The following is a 20,667-nucleotide window of genomic DNA, read 5'->3' as shown; positions in this document are numbered from 1 at the left end:
AAAGGCTGTGCGATGACATCAGACTCAATATGTTTTCTCTGTACCTCCTCAGATTGGGAATGACCATGGGGGCCAGGCCAGGCTGTGGGTGTAGCCACTGAGACAGAGGGAGAAAGGCAAGCCAGCACCAGCCAAGCACCCTGCACTCCTGCTGGGGAAGATGGGGGAGACAGAGGAGGAGAAGGACCAGGCAGGGAAGCTGTTTGAGAACTTCATCCAGGCCTCCACCTGTAAGGGCACCCTGCAGTCCTTCAACATCCTGTGCAGGCTGCTGGATCTAGACCCTCAGGACCATGAGACATTCTACAGTAGTCTGAAGACCAGGCTCACCTCCTGGAGGGCCAAGGCCCTCTGGACCAAGCTGGACAAGAGAACCTGCCACAAGGAGTACAAGAAGGGCCAGGCCTGTGTGGGCACCAAGGTAAGCTAACAGCCACTCACCATGACATTCAATGAACACTTGCTTTGTATGATACAGAGGTGTTGTATATACCTCTGGTATTATTTGCGCACTGTAGACAGAGCTCTGTTGCATGGAAAACTTTGGAGACAAAAGAGACAAAGAACTCCAAGACCATCAGCGTGAAAATGGTCTTGACAGTGAACAGTGCACACCCTACAGTAGTTTGAAATAAGATCCCGATATATTCATGTGAAAGTAATATTTATGAATGTTATGCATTTTACTTATCTTTGTGTAGCTGTGAGTTGTATAACTGGTCTGACCCATTGGACTTATGATTAGTCAGGATTCAAGTCACCATAGTGACAGGTGTGACTGATTCTCTGAATTTTTCAGTCTGTAATCGGTTTTAGACAATCGGCAGTTTGTCCTTCCTTAGGAGAGAAGTGCTTTGCCATAGGCAGCTAGTGACTAAGGCAACGTCATGGTCATCACTTTAAACTGCACCTGTCAGGACACATTAAATCAGCTACTGTCCTTTATTGCAGCTGGCGCATATAAACAGCTGAGAAAATGTGTTCTTCTGATCAGACAGAACTTGACGTTCATCTCAGTTTTCACACACGTACCCACGCACACACACCACACACATACATATGCCCACAAACAAACACACACAGACACTTAAGGCGTCAGCATGCTTCAGTTCGGCTGGTACCTAGCCGAACTCAGCTAGGCGAACCAAACAAGTGTGCTCGCATACTCCATTAAAAGACCTACGCTTGAAAAACTAGAAAAAAGCGGCAATAGTATTGTTTGTAAATTTAGAGACCCCATAGCCAGTATATACTTCCTCAAAATAATCTAAGATAACTCAACAAATCTGTCATTCATTTTGACGTTTTTACTGAGGAGATCTTAGTCGCGCAATTTTACATCTAACTAAGATGTTTAGTTGCAGATGCAGTATTTCTCAAAAAGTGCCCGAACAGCCGAAAAACCCCTCACTTAAGTCCAAAACGAACAAAAAACACCATAATATATGAACAAACTCTTCCGAACTGTTTCGGCTGGGAAGCATGCGAACGCCTTTACTGTAACTCACCCCTCCCTCACCTCAGCACTATCCTCATTCCTCCTCATCCACAGCTCTACAGAGTCTTGCCTCTTTCAGCTTGGCAGAATGGTGCATTACAAAGCTACACAGCACCCTCAATCAGTCACCAGAATGCTTTCATAACACACATCCACAGACAGCATCACTCAGCGAGTGTGATTATTTTCCTTGGTTCTACTGAGGGGGTGGTGTTCTTTATTGGGCCCTCCTAAAGGTTTGGAACCCAGCCCAGATTGTTATTAAAGTGTGTTTTAAGTTCTTCAAAATAAGCCAGGTTTTACAAGTTCTCTCTGACACCAGCTATAAACCCGGTTGGAACACCATATACCCTCTTGATCTGAGAGACTGCCATGATTAGGTGCTGTCCCAGTTCTATTGAACCTTTCATTAAAGTGTCTGATTGTTTTTAGTCCCGTGCCAAAGAGTTTCAGCTAGGTTTCCTCAGTCTGACAAGCCACAGGACAGCGTAAAATTGCCTTATTTATCAATGTAATAGAACTGTCACGAGTTACAAAGCCAGAACCCAGAAGCAGACCAGGACAAGGTAAGTTGAAACGAAGGTGAGTGTTTATTTACAAATTCAAGAGTGATGCTGAATAATCCAGGGAACAGAGCGGGCGGCGTTGATTGGTTGTTAGGGGTGCAGTGGTTGATCCAATCATGGCTCGGCAGCCGCCGACCACCAGGCAGAGGTTGGATGAAGGTTCCGGACGAGTGACTGCAGATGGAACAAAACGGAGGTAAGTAAACAACAAACCAACAAGGTGCAAAACAACAAAACTAACGCTAGAGGCTCTAAGACTGATACTCTGGTAAACCTACTGTTCATGGCTAACGATCCGGCAGGGAATGGATGTTAGGCCAGAGCCTAAGAAGGGTGATGATCAGGACCAGGTGTGCAGATTGCTGATGGGATGCAGGTGCGGAAATCAAGAGAGCTCCCCGGAGCGTTCCAGAACCCTCGGGAAACTGGAGATCACGAGCAGAAAAACTAGTCCACAGACAGGACCCGACTCAGACTGCCGGGATCGTTACAAGAACAGATGCACAGTACAGTCTCTGGGTTCTAGGTAATTAACCATACTGTTGGTACAGTAGGAGAGACTCACATAAGGATGTGATTTACGCTGGCTGTGTGGATGGAAGTGTATTTTGTGAAGGAGGAATGACTTTGTAAAAAACGGAGGCTAGAATTCAACTTGCCCTCACTTCTGTTTACAGAATCTGAGATTTAAGGCTCCAACAGACAGTGGTACTGTATATGGGTCTCCTGTTGTGATTAATTGCAGCCCACCTGCCACAACTTGATAATTACTTTACTTTACTAAATGACTTAAGCGATGAGTTAGGGTTTTGGTGGTGGTTCACAGGGAATAATAATGTGATAGCATTCCTCACCCAGCCTCCAATGCCTGCTAGAGGTACAATCTGTATAGGATATGAAGTCATCCCCAGTTTATTACTGCATACAGCTGGCTATAATGCTAATGACACACACTTACTGTTGGTTTCTTCTATATACGTTTTTAATGAGGAACACAATGAAGGCCCATATTTCTTTTTTCACAGCCTCAAATTAAATATGAAGCAGATACACTGAACAGAATGGTCAGAGAACATATGTTACTGGGCTTAGTCTCTTTCACTGATTATGCTGTTAAATGTAAGTGCTTTAGGCCTATTGTAGTGGCTTCTTGAGCCTGAGATCTGAGAAGCTTATATTTTATTAGTATCAGAGTTACTTTGTGCTCGTCTCATCTGAGAGGTCTGGAGAAGTGAGCTGGAGTGGGAAGTGGCCCAGTGAGAGAGACTGTTAGTTTTCCAGGGCGGTGCCGCTGTCCAGTGCCAGATTCTATGGAAACTATTTGGACCGGCTATGCCCTGAAAGTGAGATCCTGACCTGCACTTCAGCACCAGTATGCCGCAGCAGAATACAGACTGTTTTCTATTAAGGGACTGATTTGTGTGTTCTCTGCATTTTTACATCACAATTACAAAGTAAGCTCTATAATTATCAGGCAATCAAACTCCACATTATGACACATACTATTATTATAATTAAATCATATTGCAAATAGCTTGATAATTAGTAGTCTCAATTGTGCAGACACAATTCTCCTTGAGCTAGGTAATACGTTTGGAATGGTTTTGCATTCATGAAATGCCTTCAATCATAAGTGCTACATTTCATTCCTTTTTCTTATGTGAACTGTTATGCCGGTATAATGTTGGAACATACCTCATGTATGAATCATATTGAAACGTTTTCATTGTATTATTGTTTATTACACTGTTATTCAGTTCCTCAGTGTCTTGCCCTTTTGACTAAATTACAGCAAAGACATGAACTCTTTACTTCACAACCCACTGAATGTGGGTTAGCATTAAAGACAGAACAACTGTGTTTTAAGGATTCTTTCCTACTGTATTTCCCCCCTCATTGCAGAGGAGCTCTCCTTTATAACAGGTTGTCTATGTAATGCTCGTAAATCTCACCCTAGATGGCCAATCGTTGAATAGTGTGTCATCAACATTTCCATGCTTGTGATCCTCTCTTGACATCTTGACAGACATATTTTCCATTAATTATATGGTTTGATACTGTGGAAAATTGTGCTTCCACTGAGCAAATAATTCACTGTATGGAACCTTCTATACAGTAGGATTTAAAAGTTCAGAGACACACTGTGCCCTCCTTGCCTGTTTCTCAGGCCTATTTCATGCCCAGACAGGAGTGTTGCTCCTTTTCTCCTGTTCTATTTCCCATGAAGTCCCAGATGGCTGTCTGCGAGGGTTGCCAGTTCATGTTGTGGCTCACCCGGTGGTCTCTCTCAGTTGATTGAGTACCTTAAGTCTGACGTTTTGTCCCAAAACAGCGTGAGCCACCACCGTGCGCTGAGCCAAGCTAGTGAGGCATCACATCATGTCTGCAGGTGCACAGGCTCCGCTCGCTCACTCACACACACAGTCAGTTTGTTTTACTCCGGTGAAGCCAGAATAAGCATGTGTGTTAAGGAGCTCCACTCAGCCCAGTGTTGCGGGGTGTTCCCGTCAATCTAACCTGGCTGGCCTGTTGAAGTGGCTGGGCAGCATGAACACACTGAAGACCACCAGTCAGCTGATGTCTTAGACCTTAGAGGACATACTGTACTCCTTAAAGAGATATAGCTGTAGAGTGTAACGAGTCATTTGTATTCATTCAAAATAAGTGCAGGTATAGAGGATAATGTTTGGTCCAGCAGTATCCTATTGTCTTGAGCTCCATAGATTGATCAGGATGCTAGGAGACAATAATTGCCAACTGCCTGACATTGTGCCCACTTTCCATTTTGATAAGCATGTTTGAGTTGGCCTCCAGTCTACATTCCGCATGATGTGTGTATGATAAACTGTGTCCGTGACCAATAAACTTTGATTTGATTTTGATTTGATTGACAGCTAATAGGGCTCCAGGTGCAGTAAGTAATGAACGGGAGAGAAGTGAAAGGTGAGGGGGGGCGGGGTCTTCCTCTCCTGGTGAGCGTGAGGGGGTGAGGTCACAGGTGGGGGACAGACAGGAAGTAGCTGTGGTCTGACTCAGCAGAACTGCAGTGGGCCCTCAGGAAGCCCTCCCATCTGCGATAACACAGCACCGCATAGAAACAGGCAAAACAAACCGCTCATCTCTCATAGCACCATAGAGACAGACTAAAACAAAAGTGCTACTTTGATAGTGATTATCTAGTTTATATCAGGTTTGATAATACCCAACATTGTGGGATTGTGTGGTTAGGCACATCTGAATAAACTTAGCTAATGTTGTTCTGTGTTTGTGAATAAGGCATTGTTCCATATGTTTTTTTTTCTTTTTCCTCTGTGGCGGTGGATGCTTAACACACCTGGCACATCTCGGTAACTGTCTGTTTCTCCTGACAATGGTTAAAGAGCCCATCCACTTTAATCACTCCTCGTGATGAAAAGAACTGGGCCAGGCCTGTCCAGACACAGCCACGCGCAGCCACCTGGGTTTGGCTAGTATACCTGATAAGCATTGAATACCTCATACTCTTACCCCTAGGCTACTAATGTTATGCTCTCCTTCACCTCCTGATGACACCCTGCAGCAGAATCCCACACGGAGAATGAGAAAACAGAATGACTAAATCCCAATCTTATTTTTATCGCTGGGAGCAGCGGTGCCATTTATGGTGTGATGTGGGCAGCTGGCACGTTTAGCTCTGTAAAAAGCACCCTGGGAGAGAGGGACAGACAGAGAGGGGGGAGAGAAAGTGAAGGAGAGAGAGTGGGAGTGGGAGCGAGAGAGAGAGAGAGAGAGAAAAAGAGAGAGAGTATACCCCATTCAGCACAGAGCTACAGTATACAAACATGATAAGGCCCCCGAGGCTGGGGCTGAAACACGACCGTGTCACAATACTGATTGGAGTGACACATCCTGGGAGTGGCCCTTCAGGCAGACACACAGAGTGGCAGGAAGTTAGTCCCGCTGTTCAAATATACTGCTGGCCCTCCCTGCACACAGGGTGGATTTTGAGGTCAGGTAGGTGGGTTGGCTGGGCTGGGAGGAAATTAGAGATCTGAAATGAAAAGGTCATAGTGGGCCAGCTAGGGTCTGAGATGGCTGAGCCTGGTTGAGAGAGCACGTCAGGCTCTGATTGGTTATAAGGTTAAGGAAACAGGAAGCCGCCCAACTTGTTGGGCACAGCAGGGGCTGCTGTCTGACTCAGGAGTGGTTGGATGGTGAGATGGTTCCTCAGAAGAACAAACACTCCAAAACAATTCCTTCTCATCCTTTCCAGAAGGCTGGATGAAGTCATGTTCTCACCTCACATTCTCAGACGGATCCTGTAACCCAAAAGAACTGACTTCATGCAGATTTGAGTGAGGCAGATGCATGAATCATGTCTTTGATATGACTAGGCTGTAATAATGATCTACGGTTGAGGTAATGACACATACTCTCCCAGCGCTGGGTCAGAGTAACGAACAACATACTGTCACCATAAACATCCACCTCAGGCACTCGGTCTGTTTACTTGGCAATATACAGCCAAACTAATCAACTCATATTTCATCTGCTGTATTGAGTATATCTACAGGTTTAAACAAGGATTCTATTTTCAGTAAGTATTATTTATGATGGTGATAAGGTACGTATGCAGTATATGATCTCTTCGGCAGGCATATGGTTTGGATGTACACATGTATTGTGTTTTGTGTAACAGAAATGGGACTATGAAATACGATTTTGAGTCCTATTTATTAGCACACAATGATAATGGTGTCCCTCTGTCATTCTTGTCCCTGCAGTGCCTGATCATCGGGGGAGGCCCATGTGGCTTGCGGACGGCCATCGAGCTGGCTCTGCTGGGGTCCAAGGTGGTGGTGATTGAGAAGAGGGACACCTTCTCCAGGAACAACGTGCTGCACCTGTGGCCCTACACCATCCACGACCTCAAGGGCCTCGGGGCCAAGAAGTTCTACGGAAAATTCTGTGCTGGAGCCATAGACCACATCAGTAAGTACCTTTACATGTGGGGTAAACATCTCAGCAGGAAACCTTTCTGCCCAAACAGCCATAACAGTTGTTAGTCATAACAGCCATTTCCCATAGCCCTACATGTACTTACTTTTGCAATGGAATATTTTCCTTATGGATATTGTTGGATTCATGTTCTTAGCTTATGATTATGCTATTGTATCCTATTCCCCACTAAAGCAGTTTTTTGTCTGGTAGTCTTGATGCATCCAATCCCTTCCATTACATAATGTCAAGGTTGTGAGCCATGGAAGGTGAACCTTCCACCTGCTCTTAGCTACAGAGAGACAAAGCAGAGCTGCCAACTGCTGGTGTTGAAAGCAAATCTTTCTACAGCTCTCAAGTGACAGAGGCCAAAGGCCAAGTTTGGTTGTGTGTATAATGTGTAAATGCATGGATGCCTGTGCAGTGTGCATGTACTAGGTACTGTATTAGATAAGCCAGAAAAGCCAGCTGGGTTTCTTGCATGGTTCTAAGAACTCCTGATTATTGTCTGTGTTTGCCAGGTATTCGCCAGCTCCAGCTCATGCTGCTGAAAATCGCCCTGCTCGTAGCTGTGGAGTTCCACGTCAATGTGGAGTTTGTCAAGCTGCTGGAACCTCCAGAGAACCAGGAGAATGACGGTGAGTGACAGCTCACTTAAAGTACAGGCCGTCACTTATAGTACATATATGTCCATTGAAATCCATCAACATTGGCCTAGTACCCATCAACCTTGCTCCTTCCTGCTCACCATTAGGGGTCTTTTGGATGTAGTTCAGGGATTCATGCAAGGGCTAGGTTACAGCATTTGGGACAGGTGAGTTGGGGTTGAAGGGCTTTATGCAATGCATTTGGAGAACATCAACAGTGCACCTTAACATGAGCCTTGCATCAGCAACAGTCAGTAAGACCATTACAGATGTAGGATTTTAATTTAAGCCAGTTTGCTACAGCAGGAAAATAATCCTGCAGCAAGAGGAAATGTGAATTATTATGTGGATTATAATTAATGGACATTTTTGTAGGGGTTGATACATTTTTCGTAAGGGAAAATCAAGTCTGAAATTTCAAAGTGGAAATTACAAACTTCAGAAGCCTTTTGAAACCTCAAATACACTACAAGTTTAACATTTCCTGCATTGCAGGAAAGTTATCCTGCAACAGGGTGATCAAATTAAGATCCTACATCTGTTTGTGGCTGCCCAGAGGATCCCAACACAGTATATTCTCTCCCACACCATAGCATTCCTCTGGTTTACATCACTGTACCTTGAGCTACAGGGAGTTACTGCAGTCCATAACTAGTACCTGTTAGAGTAGTTCTGTCTCCCCATTCAACAGTATATCTCCTTGGCAACCAGCAGTAAACAGCAGCACTGTTACAGCAGTGCACTGATCACGCTTTATTTGATATTTGCATTGCCATGGAAATCAAATGTTTAAAAATCATAATCATTGCTTCACCATTCCTATTCAGCTGCTAATGGTTAGCAACCTCCCCAGATGCTAATGTTATTTTATGGCTGCTGCTGAGCAGAGCACACAGTAATATCAGTGAGCAGAGCAGACCTAGTGGCTTTGTTTAAGGAGCAGCAGAGCCAAATTACGGCCGTGGAAGGTAATTAAGAGCTGATTAGCCAGTGTAATTACAACCGTGCCCCCTCGGCTAAGTTCTTATAACAGTACAGTACTAGCTGCTTCAAGATGTGAACGCTGCGTGGTGTGTTGTGATGTGGCGCCGAGCTGAAAGACTGGCTATCTGAAATACCTCTACACTTGACCCCCCTCCCTCCTTCAGAGCTTTGTTGATTGGACTGCTGGACTGGAGGTCATTAGCTATCCCATGTGGCCTCCTCGACCGCGACGTCAACCAACTGATAAAAACAAGAGTCTTTACTAAATATGGATACAGAATGGTCCCCCTACTTTTGCTGTCACAGGGTGCTCAGTGTCCTTGACATGATGGAATGCATTTTTGACATGGTGATATTACACAGTGGACAGCCAACCCAATGCTGCTGTTGCCTCACACTGCCTCTGTGGCTGACATCATTCACCACATTTGATCCACTACGTATTGAATTATATACTGTAGCTAGCTAGCGCTCTGGTATCAATTATGCAGTACAAGTGAGAATGACATTAAACAACATCTTATATAATTACAGCACGGTATAGTCTGCTGAGCTAAATGACACAATGTGTGTGACCTCTGTGTCACCCTCTTTGTTGAGAACTGTCAGGATTAGCAAACCCTTTTCCCCAATGGTGTTGATAGGCATCATAAATATTGTTCCCCAGAAATAACAGGCCAAAAGAGCAACCAAGTAAATATTGTGTCTGTTTCTCTAGCCCACGTCCTCTCATTCTCTCTATCTGTGTTGAACTCTAACCGTTTGTATACTGAAAAGTGTGTTTGTTTGAGGTGTGTGTCCATGTAAATGTGGAACTGTACTGACCCTCTCTCCCTTCCTCTCCTCCCTTCCCTCTCTCCCTCCTCTCCTCTGACTGTGTTTCAGGGCCTGGCTGGAGAGCTGAGATCAGGCCTGCCGATCACCCTGTGGCTAACATTGACTTTGACGTGGTGGTGGGGGCTGATGGGAGGAGAAATACCCTGGAAGGTGAGAACTCTGAAGGGATGGGAGGGTGACATGGGTTGTATCCATGCAGAGTATATCTACATACCGTTAATGACCTGACTCCAGATATAGGATATGGTGATTTGGTACTGTATATGATATCATGTGATTACATCCATGGAATGGCTCTCTGAGATTGCTCAATATGTTTACTAAACACTACTTGCTCCAAAGCTAACTTTAGCTCTAAGTTCAAATGCAGTTGGATATTATCTGGAGCGCCTTCAAACACAATTTCTATATTGAAACGTATGTTTATGTAGCTTTGTTGACAGTGGCTTGTTTCAAAAAATATCCAGGACACCTTTCTCATATAATTATTTTGTCTGGATAACAGCCTAACAACTGTAACTAAGAAACATATTACTTTTATTGGCTGCGGCTACACAAAGCATCCATTTAAAAAAGCATAGTCTCATCCAAGAAAGTTAGGACGCCATAAAATCAAGCTTGCCTCTGTAAAACGATACCCTATGTGATGTCATTAATCTCTCCTTCAAAGGGCAAGGTTACACATGAAATCACCATAGCTCTGTACCTTAATAAAAAAGATCTGGGGCCCTGTGTGTGTAGTCATCTGGATGCTGTTCAACAGTTGATGCATGCATGTTGGACTCTCCCTCACAGATGCCTGTCATCTCCTCACCAATCCACATGAGATGCTTATTCCTTAAAAGGGCATTTTCTGTCTCCAAACAATGAGGCGTTTAGGTCATCGTCTGATGACGAAAAGCCGGAGGAAAACTTTCTTTTTAGAAGTCCTTCTGCTTTTGGACTGCCATGCAGGCCCTGTCTGAGAGGAGGGTTAAATATACCCCAATCTGTTCTGTACCCAGCTAATCGTCTGAGAGGAACACAGCTGCATTGGAAAAAGTGATGTGAGGGGAGGGGGGACAGGGGCAGGCTGGTGACCCAGTGAATTAGCAGTGACAGTAATGGAACATTTCTGGCTCATATTCAAATGCTACCTCCTCCTAGAAAAGCACCTCTCAGAATCTCATACATTATTTTGTAGGAGGAAGAGAGGCTGAACACATTAGAACATTCATCCTCCTTTCCTTCCTGAGTCACAGGTCTAGAGGTAATGAGGATGTATTTTCTTTCACTAAAGGGCTTTGGTGCAGAGCCTTCCTCATCCCCAGGACAGTTATAAGCATATTAACATGTGGCCTGTGGGACTTACAGCTTGGAGTGACATAGCCCGGGTACTAGCTGTGGTTGGATGGCTTTTACAGGCTTTAGGCGCTTTGGTGAAGCTTTGACACCACAAAGAGACTTGTAAAAATAATATCACCATATTCTCGTTCACAAAAGTCAGACAGCTTTTCATAAAACCGTAATTGTGAGAATGTCATTTAAAAAGTCAGACAGCTTTTCATAAAACTGTAATTGTGAGAATATTAGCAACAGGAACCCAAGTGAATGTCAGTCTGGCATTAAAAGTCTGAGTCCATACTTCAGTCTATTTTAAGGCTTGCCTGCAGTTATCCCTGGATGGGACACAGAAAGTTAATATTAAACGAGCCTCTAAAATTGTGATATTTTTGCAATGTCTCCATAAAAAAACTTTGCAGGGTCGGTGAGAGGATGGCAATAAACTCTTCAATGCCAAAAGTATTTCCCCAATGTTTCTATCTGAAGAGGAACTGATTCTGTTCCATTCTTGTTGATATCCTAAATAGCAGAAGTGTAAGCAATTGCAGCCAATAACAGTATATATCGTAAAATCTCAGTGTGAAAAACGAGATAGCACCTTCTCTTACAATAGTGCAGTTCATGTAAGGAGTGGCTGCATTTGCACTGAAGTTGTGAAAGTTAATCAACATGGAAGACATTTTTATTAGATCATAACATTTTAGTACTGATCCAACTCTCCCGCCGAGGCTTGTGTTCCACTGGTGATATAAACAGCATCACCTCGGTAACGAGTCTCTCTGATCCTAAAATAACTGGCCTGTGATTACAGCTCAGTGCTAGATTTCCTCTGGATTAGTATGCCTCCGCTGGCCTGGCCGGAGAATAGTAATCTCTCTCTCTCTCTCTCTCTCTCTCTCTCTCTCTCTCTCTCTCTCTCTCTCTCTCTCTCGCTCGCTCGCTCGCTCGCTCTCTCTCGCTCTCTCTCTCTCAATTCAATTCAATTCAATTCAAAGGGCTTTATTGGCATGGGAAACATATGTTTACATTGCCAAAGCAAATGGAATAGACAATAAACAAAAGGGAAATAAACAATCAGTACGCATTACTCTCGCAAAAGTTTTAAAAGAATATAGACGAATAAATGTTATATTATTGGCTATGTACAGTGTTGTAACAATGTGCAAATAGTTGAAGCATGTAAACAGATACATATAGGTTGCATTTACGTTGTTGTTTGTGCTCCACTGGTTTCCCTATTCTCATGGCAATGGGCCACAAATCTTTCTGCTGTGATTGAACACTGTGGTATTTCGCCTAACTGGTATGGGCGTTTATCAATGTTTAATCTGTTTTCAAGTTCATTGTGGGTCTGTGTGATCTGTGGGAAATATGTGTCTCTAATGTGGTCATACATTTGCCATCTCTCTCTCTCTCTCTCTCTCTCTCTCTCTCTCTCTCTCTCTCTCTCTCTCTCTCTCTCTCTCTCTCTCTCAGGGTTCAAGAGGAAGGAATTCCGTGGTAAGCTGGCAATCGCCATCACGGCCAACTTTGTCAACAGGAACACCACGGCCGAGGCTAAGGTGGAGGAGATCAGCGGTGTGGCCTTCATCTTTAACCAGAAGTTCTTCCTGGACCTCAAAGAGGAGACAGGTGGGCCTGAGATCCCCCACAGTCAATGAGTCAGCCAGAGGAGCAGACTGCCCTCAGAATGCACTTAAATCCACACATTGTCAAACAACAGCAATTTTCAACCCTGTCATTATCATGTTTTTTTTAACCTTCCTGTCTGTGTCTGTCATTTATTGCAGGTATTGACCTGGAGAACATTGTATACTACAAGGACAACACGCACTACTTTGTCATGACAGCAAAGAAACAGAGCCTACTGGACAAGGGGGTCATCATTCATGTGAGCAAACATTGTTTAGATCAGGGATCATCAACTAGATTCAGCTGCGGGCTGATTTTTTCTTGATGTCTGAGGGTGTTGTATTTAGATGTGCATTCAGATGTGTATTCATATTGTGTGTGAGAGAGAGGAAGAGAAAGACAGAGAGAGGGGGAGAGAGAAGGAGAGGTGGGGAGTTAATAGAGGAGTGTGCTGGGTTGGAGGAATCTCATCCTTGGTTGTCTGCCAGGTGAACAGCCAACGAGCTGGGCGGGCACCACAATGACATCCATGAAATCTAAGTGTTATAAACATCCCTAAAGGAGCACAATATTTCTCTGGCTAATGACTCCCTCTCAGCGCTCTCTCTCACCTCAATTGCCAGGGTTCTGCATGAGTCATCCTATGAATTCATTCATAAAGACAATGTGGGACTTTGAGAGTGGCGTCACAGTACAATTTAAAGAGCATCTTTAATGGTCCTCTTATATACAAGGTGAATAACTGTTATTACGCTTAGGGTATCAATGTTGCATCTGATTTTGCCTCTTTTGCTTCATCCTTTTGGTTATGGTTATGGTCTCCCCTGACTTTGTCTCGTAGGACTACATAGACACAGAGATGCTGCTGAGCAGTGAGAATGTGAACCAGGAAGCTCTGCTGTGTTACGCCCGGGAAGCTGCTGACTTTGGCACCAACTACCAGCTTCCCACGCTGGACTTTGCCATAAATGCTTGTGGCCAGCCGGACGTGGCCATGTTTGACTTCACCAGCATGTACGCCTCGGAGAACGCAGCGCTGGTCAGAGAACGCTTCGGACACCAGCTACTGGTGGCACTGGTTGGGGACAGCTTGTTAGAGGTGAGGAGGCTGTGACAACAATGTTTAATCATGCTTTAAAATGGTTGGACTATAATACTACATGTGCATATTCCGCTAAATGTACTGTTATGCTGATGGTATGTGTCTGTGTGTACAGCCGTTCTGGCCCATGGGTACAGGGTGTGCGAGAGGCTTCCTGGCTGCCTTTGACTCAGCCTGGATGGTGAAAAGGTGGGCTGAGGGCAGGACCCCTCTGGAGGTGCTAGCTGAGAGGTCAGTGGTCAGCACACATATTGTACACACACACACACACACACACACACACACACACACACACACACACTAAATATATATATATTTCTCCAGGGAGAGTCTTTACAGAATCCTGCCGCAGACAACCACTGAAAACATTGCCAAAAACTTTGAGCAGTACACTATTGACCCTGGGACTCGGTATCCCAACCTCATTTCCACCTGTGTCAGGCAAAACCAGGTAAGAAGGCCTTTCTCAAGGATCACATTGTTTACTGCAGTATTCACTTTCTGCTGTCACCAATATCAGATTCACCCTTAACATTAACACAAGATTTCAAGGATGGACTGTGCTTGTCTTCTTATCTCTTCTTCTGCCTGTATCTCATCTCTGTCTCATTCTTATTTCTTCCAGGTGCGTCACCTCTACATCAATGGAGAGCTGCCAGTGAAGTCGTGCTCTCTGGAGCGTAATGCTACAATACGTCGCCCTGTGAACCTGGCCAGACGAGGTGAGCCACACACAATACAGGAGAGGCCAGAGAGACTGTGGAGTTGGGAGGCTTTAGTACAGTCTAGTATGGACTTACCTCTGATCCAGTGCATGGCTCCAACCTACAGAACATGCTGTGACGTCTACTCAACTGGTTCAAGTAACTCATTTGAAAATGATGACAGATGAGTCCCTTGTGTTTCATGGGCCCAAATATCTGCAGCACTCATTCATTCAGTGGCTATTTACCCAAAGGTAGGAGAAGATCAGCCATTCCACTCTAGTTCTGTTGAGTTCTCTCCCGTTCCCTGTGTTCTGGGAGTGGTCTGAGAGCAGCGACACAGGCCCACAGCAGTGTTTAAGTGAGGCAGACCTTTTCTCTCGCTAACAGGAGTGGCAGACTGTGGGAGGGCCAGCATTAATCTCTGCTTAGGGAATAAGGCCGTCATTGTAAATAAGAATTTGTTCTTAACTGACTTGCCTAGTTAAGTAAAGGTAAAATAAAAATAATAAAAATAAGTCTCCGTCTGAGGTTTGTTTTTGAAACGGTCCATAGTGAGAGCGGAGCTTTGGTGAAGTTGAAGCCTCTTGACTGTGGACGGGGTCATATAGCATACAGACCAACCCCCCACCCCCCCCTCCCCACACCCACTCTACTGTACGTAATGTACTTGTCTTCAAAATGACCCTGCGTTTAAGGAAGACAAAATTACTACATTCATAATTTTATTGGAGGCCAAAGCTGGTGGTTCTGTGTATTGTGAAAAGGAAGAACATGACTTGATACACTAGTAGTTAAACGCAGCAGTGATATCTTAACCCTCCCGTTGTCCTAGGGTCAAAATGACCCGCCACTGTGTTGAACCAACTTTATTTAATTTTTATATTTTTTGGATCATTTGTGAGAAGGAGGCAGTGATACTTTCTTTAAAGTCTCACTGCCTCCTTCTCACAAATGATCCCCAAAATATAAAAATTAAATAAAGTTGGTTCAACACAGTGGCGGGTCATTTTGACCCTAGGACAACGGGAGGGTTAAGGATGTTTTCAGATACCAGACCAAACAAAGTCTAGCTGGTTACGTTTCAATATATTTTTGGCCCCATGGATCATGTTAAACATTAATACTGGAAAGTTTCAAGCAGTTATTCAAGGAGAACTGAAAGTTAGAAATATGACCTCATTTTAATCTTATGTGATTTTTGTCTCCATCATCGGAAAACGTTTTTTTCCCCATGTATACTGTATATCTTTAAGCACACCCTGGCCTCTACATACTGCAGTAAACACTATGTTACACAACCATGGGTCCTATTACACATATGACAGACAGGTTCAACATGTCTTGACAGAGTCATATGCATACTTCAGCCCCTATTCTAACTTACGTCTTATCAGTCTTACCTCTCATTAACGTCACCTGCTGTCACTGTTCCACATCTATGATCTCACTTCCTGTTAGCGCTGTGGTTGTGTTGCTGGGTGAGTGGGTGGCTGTTAGCTGGGTTGTGTTTAGTATTTTATTTATTTATTTGTTTATTAGGATCCCCCTGAGCTTTTGCAGAAGCATCAGCTACTCTCCCTGGGGTCCACAAAAACAAAACACATGACAAGTAACAAAACACTGATAGGCAAGGACAGTCACACAAATGTAAAATAGAGCAATGAAAAAATCTATGTTCTTCTTATTGGACCAATTTAGGTAGTGCCTCCCAGTTTCATGCCATTTTCTCCCTACTGAACACCTTGTTCCTGTGTGTGTGTGTAGAGTCGGAGATCAGGCCGGGCAGGCTGCTGACGTGGTGTCAGAAACAGACCGAGGGCTACAGGAATGTGAGCGTGACAGACCTGACCACCTCCTGGCAGAGCGGCCTGGCTCTCTGTGCCCTCATCCACCGGTTCAGATCCCACCTCATGTATGTACCGTAAAACACTGCAGCATACAACTACCCTGTAAACCACCACAGGAAGACTGGCCTTATGTACCCTACTGTAACTGTAAATGACCTCAGCACTCACTCTCTTTTGTCCTCATAAACCATGTGTGAGACTTCTTCATGTCACACCCTGGCATGTAGCACTTTGTCATTGTAAGTTGATAGACTGGCTCCTCATAAAATGCCTCTATGGTATATTCTATAATGGTGAATTTCTACGTTAGGCTAACATTTACATCAAGACACAACGGTAATAGCAGAACATCTTACACCCACGCTGTAATCATATTGCCTCCTTCTGTGGGTGTCTAATGTAAAGTATGCCATGCATGAAAGTAACCCATTCATGTCAATGTATGTCCTGGTGCACTATCTACACACAAGCCCCTGCCTCTCCCTCACAAACCGTCTTTGTGTGAGAGGAAATGTAAGTGGTGGTTGTGAATAACATTTGACCTTCCTCAAAGAGCCTTTTTCCTGATGTCAGTGCTCTCTCTCTCTCTGTTACTGATAGGTGTGACGAAACAGAGCACACAGAAGAGACAACCGCTTTTAGAGAAACCCTATAGTATGTGAAAGGGAGTTTGAAAAGCATAACTATGTATTACATGTCACACTCCGTATCTAGGGCAGTTTGTTATTTCTGTCATCATCTTTGTGGTGAAGTGAGGGCTACACTGCAAGTCTAGAACTGTTTCATAACTTCTGTGTTGACACCAGCTTAGTCTTATAAAGCCTTCACCTAGTTACCCACACAACATTACAACAACATCGCGTGATATCATTTCAATCTGTTTCCCTCAGAGAGTTTGATGCGCTGAACGAGGAGGATTCAGCTAATAACCTCCAGCTGGCATTTGACCTGGCTGAGCGGGAGTTTGGGATACGGCCCTTCACCACTGGAGAGGAGATGGCTGCTGGTCAGGAACCAGACAAGACCAGAATGGTCACCTACCTCTCCAAGTTCTACGAGCTGTTCCGCGGCACCCCCCTTCCCGTCTCAGGTACGCCTCACACCCCTCACCCCATCCCCCTGCAGACACATGTGTCCTGAAGCCCCAGACTTCAGATTTCACTCACGCATACACCCACACAGATTTGCACTCCTACACACACACACACACACACACACACACACACACAAAATATCCCATATGTTTCTATGTAGTCGGATTGAAGTAGCAGCCCTTTATATCATTAGGCCTTTTTTTAAAGGCTCCTTCCCATGTCAGAGTTATTTTTAAATGCAGCTGAAGCGTTTGGCTCTGAACACTTCAATAGGAGGAGCAGACAGGGCAGAGAGGAATACAGTCCTACTGCCCCGGCCACGGGCATGTGTATGTACCCCCTGTAGACACACACACACACACACACACATTCATGACACACACACATCACAATGGCTGCTACCAGACTCGTATTATTATTGCTAAATACTCCACAATTTAAATACTTGCCCCCCAATCCCCCCTTCCCCAAACACATGTAAATATTAAATTGTGCCTTCCTGTATTATACTTATGCTAAAATGTTTATTCTATTCTACTGAGCCATTCACTTTCTGTTGTTATTCTTATCTTTTATTACTTCTTATTGTTGTTGCATTGTTGAGAAGGAACCTGCAAGTAAGCATTTAGTTGGACTGTGTATACAATGTGTATCCCGTAAGTACAGTACCAGTCAAAAGTTTGGACACCTACTCATTCAAGGGTTTTTCTTTATTTTTACTATTTTCGACATTGTAGAATAATAGTGAAGACATCAAAACTACGAAATAACACATATGGAATCATGTAGAAACCAAAAAAGTGTTCAACAAATCAAAATATATTTTATATTTGAGATGCGTAGCTCAATTGGTAGAGCATGGCACTTGTAACGCCAGGGTAGTGGGTTCGATCCCCGGGACCACCTATAAGTAAAAATGTATGCACACATGACTGTAAGTTGCTTTGGATAAAAGCGTCTGCTAAATGGCATATTATATTATATTCTTCAAAGTAGCCACCCTTTGCCTTGATGACAGCTTTGCACACTCTTGGCATTCTCTCTCAACCAGCTTCACCTGGAATGCTTTTCCAACAGTCTTGAAGGAGTTCACACATATGCTGTGCACTTGTTGGCTGCTTTTCCTTCACTCTGCCGTCCGACTCATCCCAAACCATCTCAATTGGGTTGAGGTCGGGGGATTGTGGAGGCCAGGTCATCTGATGCAGCACTACATCACTCTCCTTCTTGGTAAAATAGCCCTTACACAGCCTGGAGGTGTGTTGGGTCATTGTCCTGTTGATAAACAAATATTAGTCTCACTAAGCCCAAACCAGATGGGATGGCGTATCGCTGCAGAATGCTGTGGTAGCCATGCTGGTTAAGTGTGCCTTGAATTCTAAATAAATCCCAGACAGTGTCACCAGCAAAGCACCCCCACACCATAACACCTCCTCCTCCATGCTTTACGGTCTACACATGCAGAGATCATCCGTTCACCCACACCGCGTCTCACAAATCTCCAATTTGGACTCCAAACCAAAGGACACATTTCCACCGGTCTAATGTCCATTGCTCGTGTTTCTTGGCCCAAGCAGGTCTCTTCTTCTTATTGGTATCCTTTAGTAATGGTTTCTTTGCAGCAAATCGACCATGAAGGCCTGATTTGCACAGTCCCCTCTGAACAGTTGATATTGAGATGTGTCTGTGACTTGAACTCTGTGAAGCATTTATTTGGGCTGCAATTTCTGAGGCTGGTAACTCTAATGAACTTTTCCTCTGCAGCAGAGGTAACTCTGGGTCTTCCATTCCTGTGGTGGTCCTCATGGGAGCCAGTTTCATCATAGCGCTTGATGGTTTTTGCGACTGCACTTGAAGAAACTTTCAAAGTTCTTGAAATGTTCCGTATTGACTGACCTTCATGTCTTAAAGTAATGATGGACTGTCGTTTCTCTTTGCTTATTTGAGCTGTTCTTGGCATAATATGGACTTGGTCTTTTATCAAATAGGGTTATCTTCTGTATACCCCCCCTACATTGTCAGAACACAACTGATTGGCTCAAACACATTATGAAGGAAAGACATTCCACAAATTAACTTTTAAGAAGGCCCACCTGTTAATTGAAATGCATTCCAGGTGACTACCTCATGAAGCTAGTTGAGAGAATGCCAAGAGTGTGCAAAGCTGTCATCAAGGCAAAGGGTGGCTATTTGAAGAATCTCAAATATAAAATATATTTAGATTTGTTTAACACTTTTTTGGTTACTACATGATTCCATATGTGATATTTCATAGTTTTGATGTCTTCACTATTATTCAACAATGTAAGAAATAGTAAAAATAAAGAAAAAACCCTTGAATGACTGGTAGTGTATGACTAATAAAAAAACTGAAACTTGATACTTTAACACCTCATCACTGCCACCCTCAAAGGTGGCCCTACCACTCCACTGTGTCTACTGTAATAAAAGCCCAGCCTCTCACTGTATTGTTTTTCACCAGGGCCATTTCTTTACATATCAAGCTGTCCCTGTCCTTAATGTATTTCATCCCTTATGTCTTTCTAGAGACACTTTAGCTGGTGTATAAGAGGGTATGAGATTTCATCTGGCTTCCTTTGAAAGCAGGTCTGTGTTGCACAACCCTATCAGTCCTTTTGTCTGGCATGAGAGGAATGCACATCTGCCCATCACAGTGCAGGCTACCTCACAGATAGTGTCTGGGTCTAGGCTGCCTGGAGAGAAAACACTATACCTTACTCCAGATAGTTTCTGTTCTGAGATGCCTAAGGGGAACAGAGCATATTATTGCCACAGGGACATCAGTTGTACTAGCTTTATGGCCTCTGAAAGGTCACATGATATGCCTCTATCCACAGCAATGCTGGTTGCCCACATTACGGAATGATGATGTATTATTTTGCAATAATTGTATACATTCTTATGATCTGTAGTGAAGTGAAGTGTTTCCACTATTGGTTTTCATGAAAAAGCTCTTTATTTGTTAGGTGGCTTTTCTCAGGAAAAACAGATGGTCTGGCCCCATCTGGTTCTTTCCAACACAGTAATATTAGGTTTCTTTTAGACATAATGTTAAAACACATTGGCCATTGCTTTTATTTGGCATTCATGGCTGAGCTCCGTGGAAAATATCATACCTTTTAATGCACTCATGTGTTTCATTGCAGATTCTAGAGGGGCCGACGAAAACAGTGAAGACTATCCTTCAAAGGCAGTCAGAAGTATGAACAAAGTTCTGAACTTGGTACCAAGAAAAAGGGTACCAAAGGTAATCACACTCCTCTCTCCAGCCTCCTCTCTCCAGCCTCCTCTCTCCAGCCTCCTCTCTCCGCCTGTCTGCCTTGAGAACGACTGCAACTTGAGAGCCTCTCAGCCTCTTTGTGTTATCATTTAAAAAGTCATTTCATTTGAATAAGTAGACTGTATTGGGGACTTCCACAAGATACATGTATA

The 20,667-nt window shown here is 44.0% G+C and overlaps 1 protein-coding gene across 9 annotated transcripts in view; it reads left to right on the top strand.

Moving 5' to 3' along the window:
- The window catches only part of LOC121559486 (F-actin-monooxygenase MICAL2-like), a 49,334-nt gene that overhangs the window by 17,526 nt on the left and 11,141 nt on the right, over positions 1–20,667 (top strand). For all 9 annotated transcript variants that reach the window (XR_006658401.1, XR_006658402.1, XM_045214102.1 and 6 more), the window contains exons 2-14: positions 53–421; positions 6,828–7,035; positions 7,563–7,679; positions 9,558–9,659; positions 12,309–12,464; positions 12,623–12,723; positions 13,306–13,563; positions 13,682–13,797; positions 13,891–14,017; positions 14,192–14,288; positions 16,038–16,185; positions 17,011–17,210; positions 20,382–20,482. Coding sequence is in view for 7 of the 9 variants with exons in the window: in XM_045214102.1 (XP_045070037.1) it covers positions 161–421; positions 6,828–7,035; positions 7,563–7,679; positions 9,558–9,659; positions 12,309–12,464; positions 12,623–12,723; positions 13,306–13,563; positions 13,682–13,797; positions 13,891–14,017; positions 14,192–14,288; positions 16,038–16,185; positions 17,011–17,210; positions 20,382–20,482 (1,992 nt within the window). In the remaining 2 variants the exon portion in view is untranslated. The remainder of the gene's footprint in view (positions 1–52; positions 422–6,827; positions 7,036–7,562; positions 7,680–9,557; positions 9,660–12,308; positions 12,465–12,622; positions 12,724–13,305; positions 13,564–13,681; positions 13,798–13,890; positions 14,018–14,191; positions 14,289–16,037; positions 16,186–17,010; positions 17,211–20,381; positions 20,483–20,667) is intronic.

This window comes from Coregonus clupeaformis, unplaced genomic scaffold, assembly GCF_020615455.1.
Source record: "Coregonus clupeaformis isolate EN_2021a unplaced genomic scaffold, ASM2061545v1 scaf0196, whole genome shotgun sequence".
Classification (NCBI taxonomy): domain Eukaryota; kingdom Metazoa; phylum Chordata; class Actinopteri; order Salmoniformes; family Salmonidae; genus Coregonus; species Coregonus clupeaformis.
The sequence above is the reverse complement of the archived record's forward strand: the minus strand, read 5'-3'. Positions and strand labels throughout refer to the sequence as shown.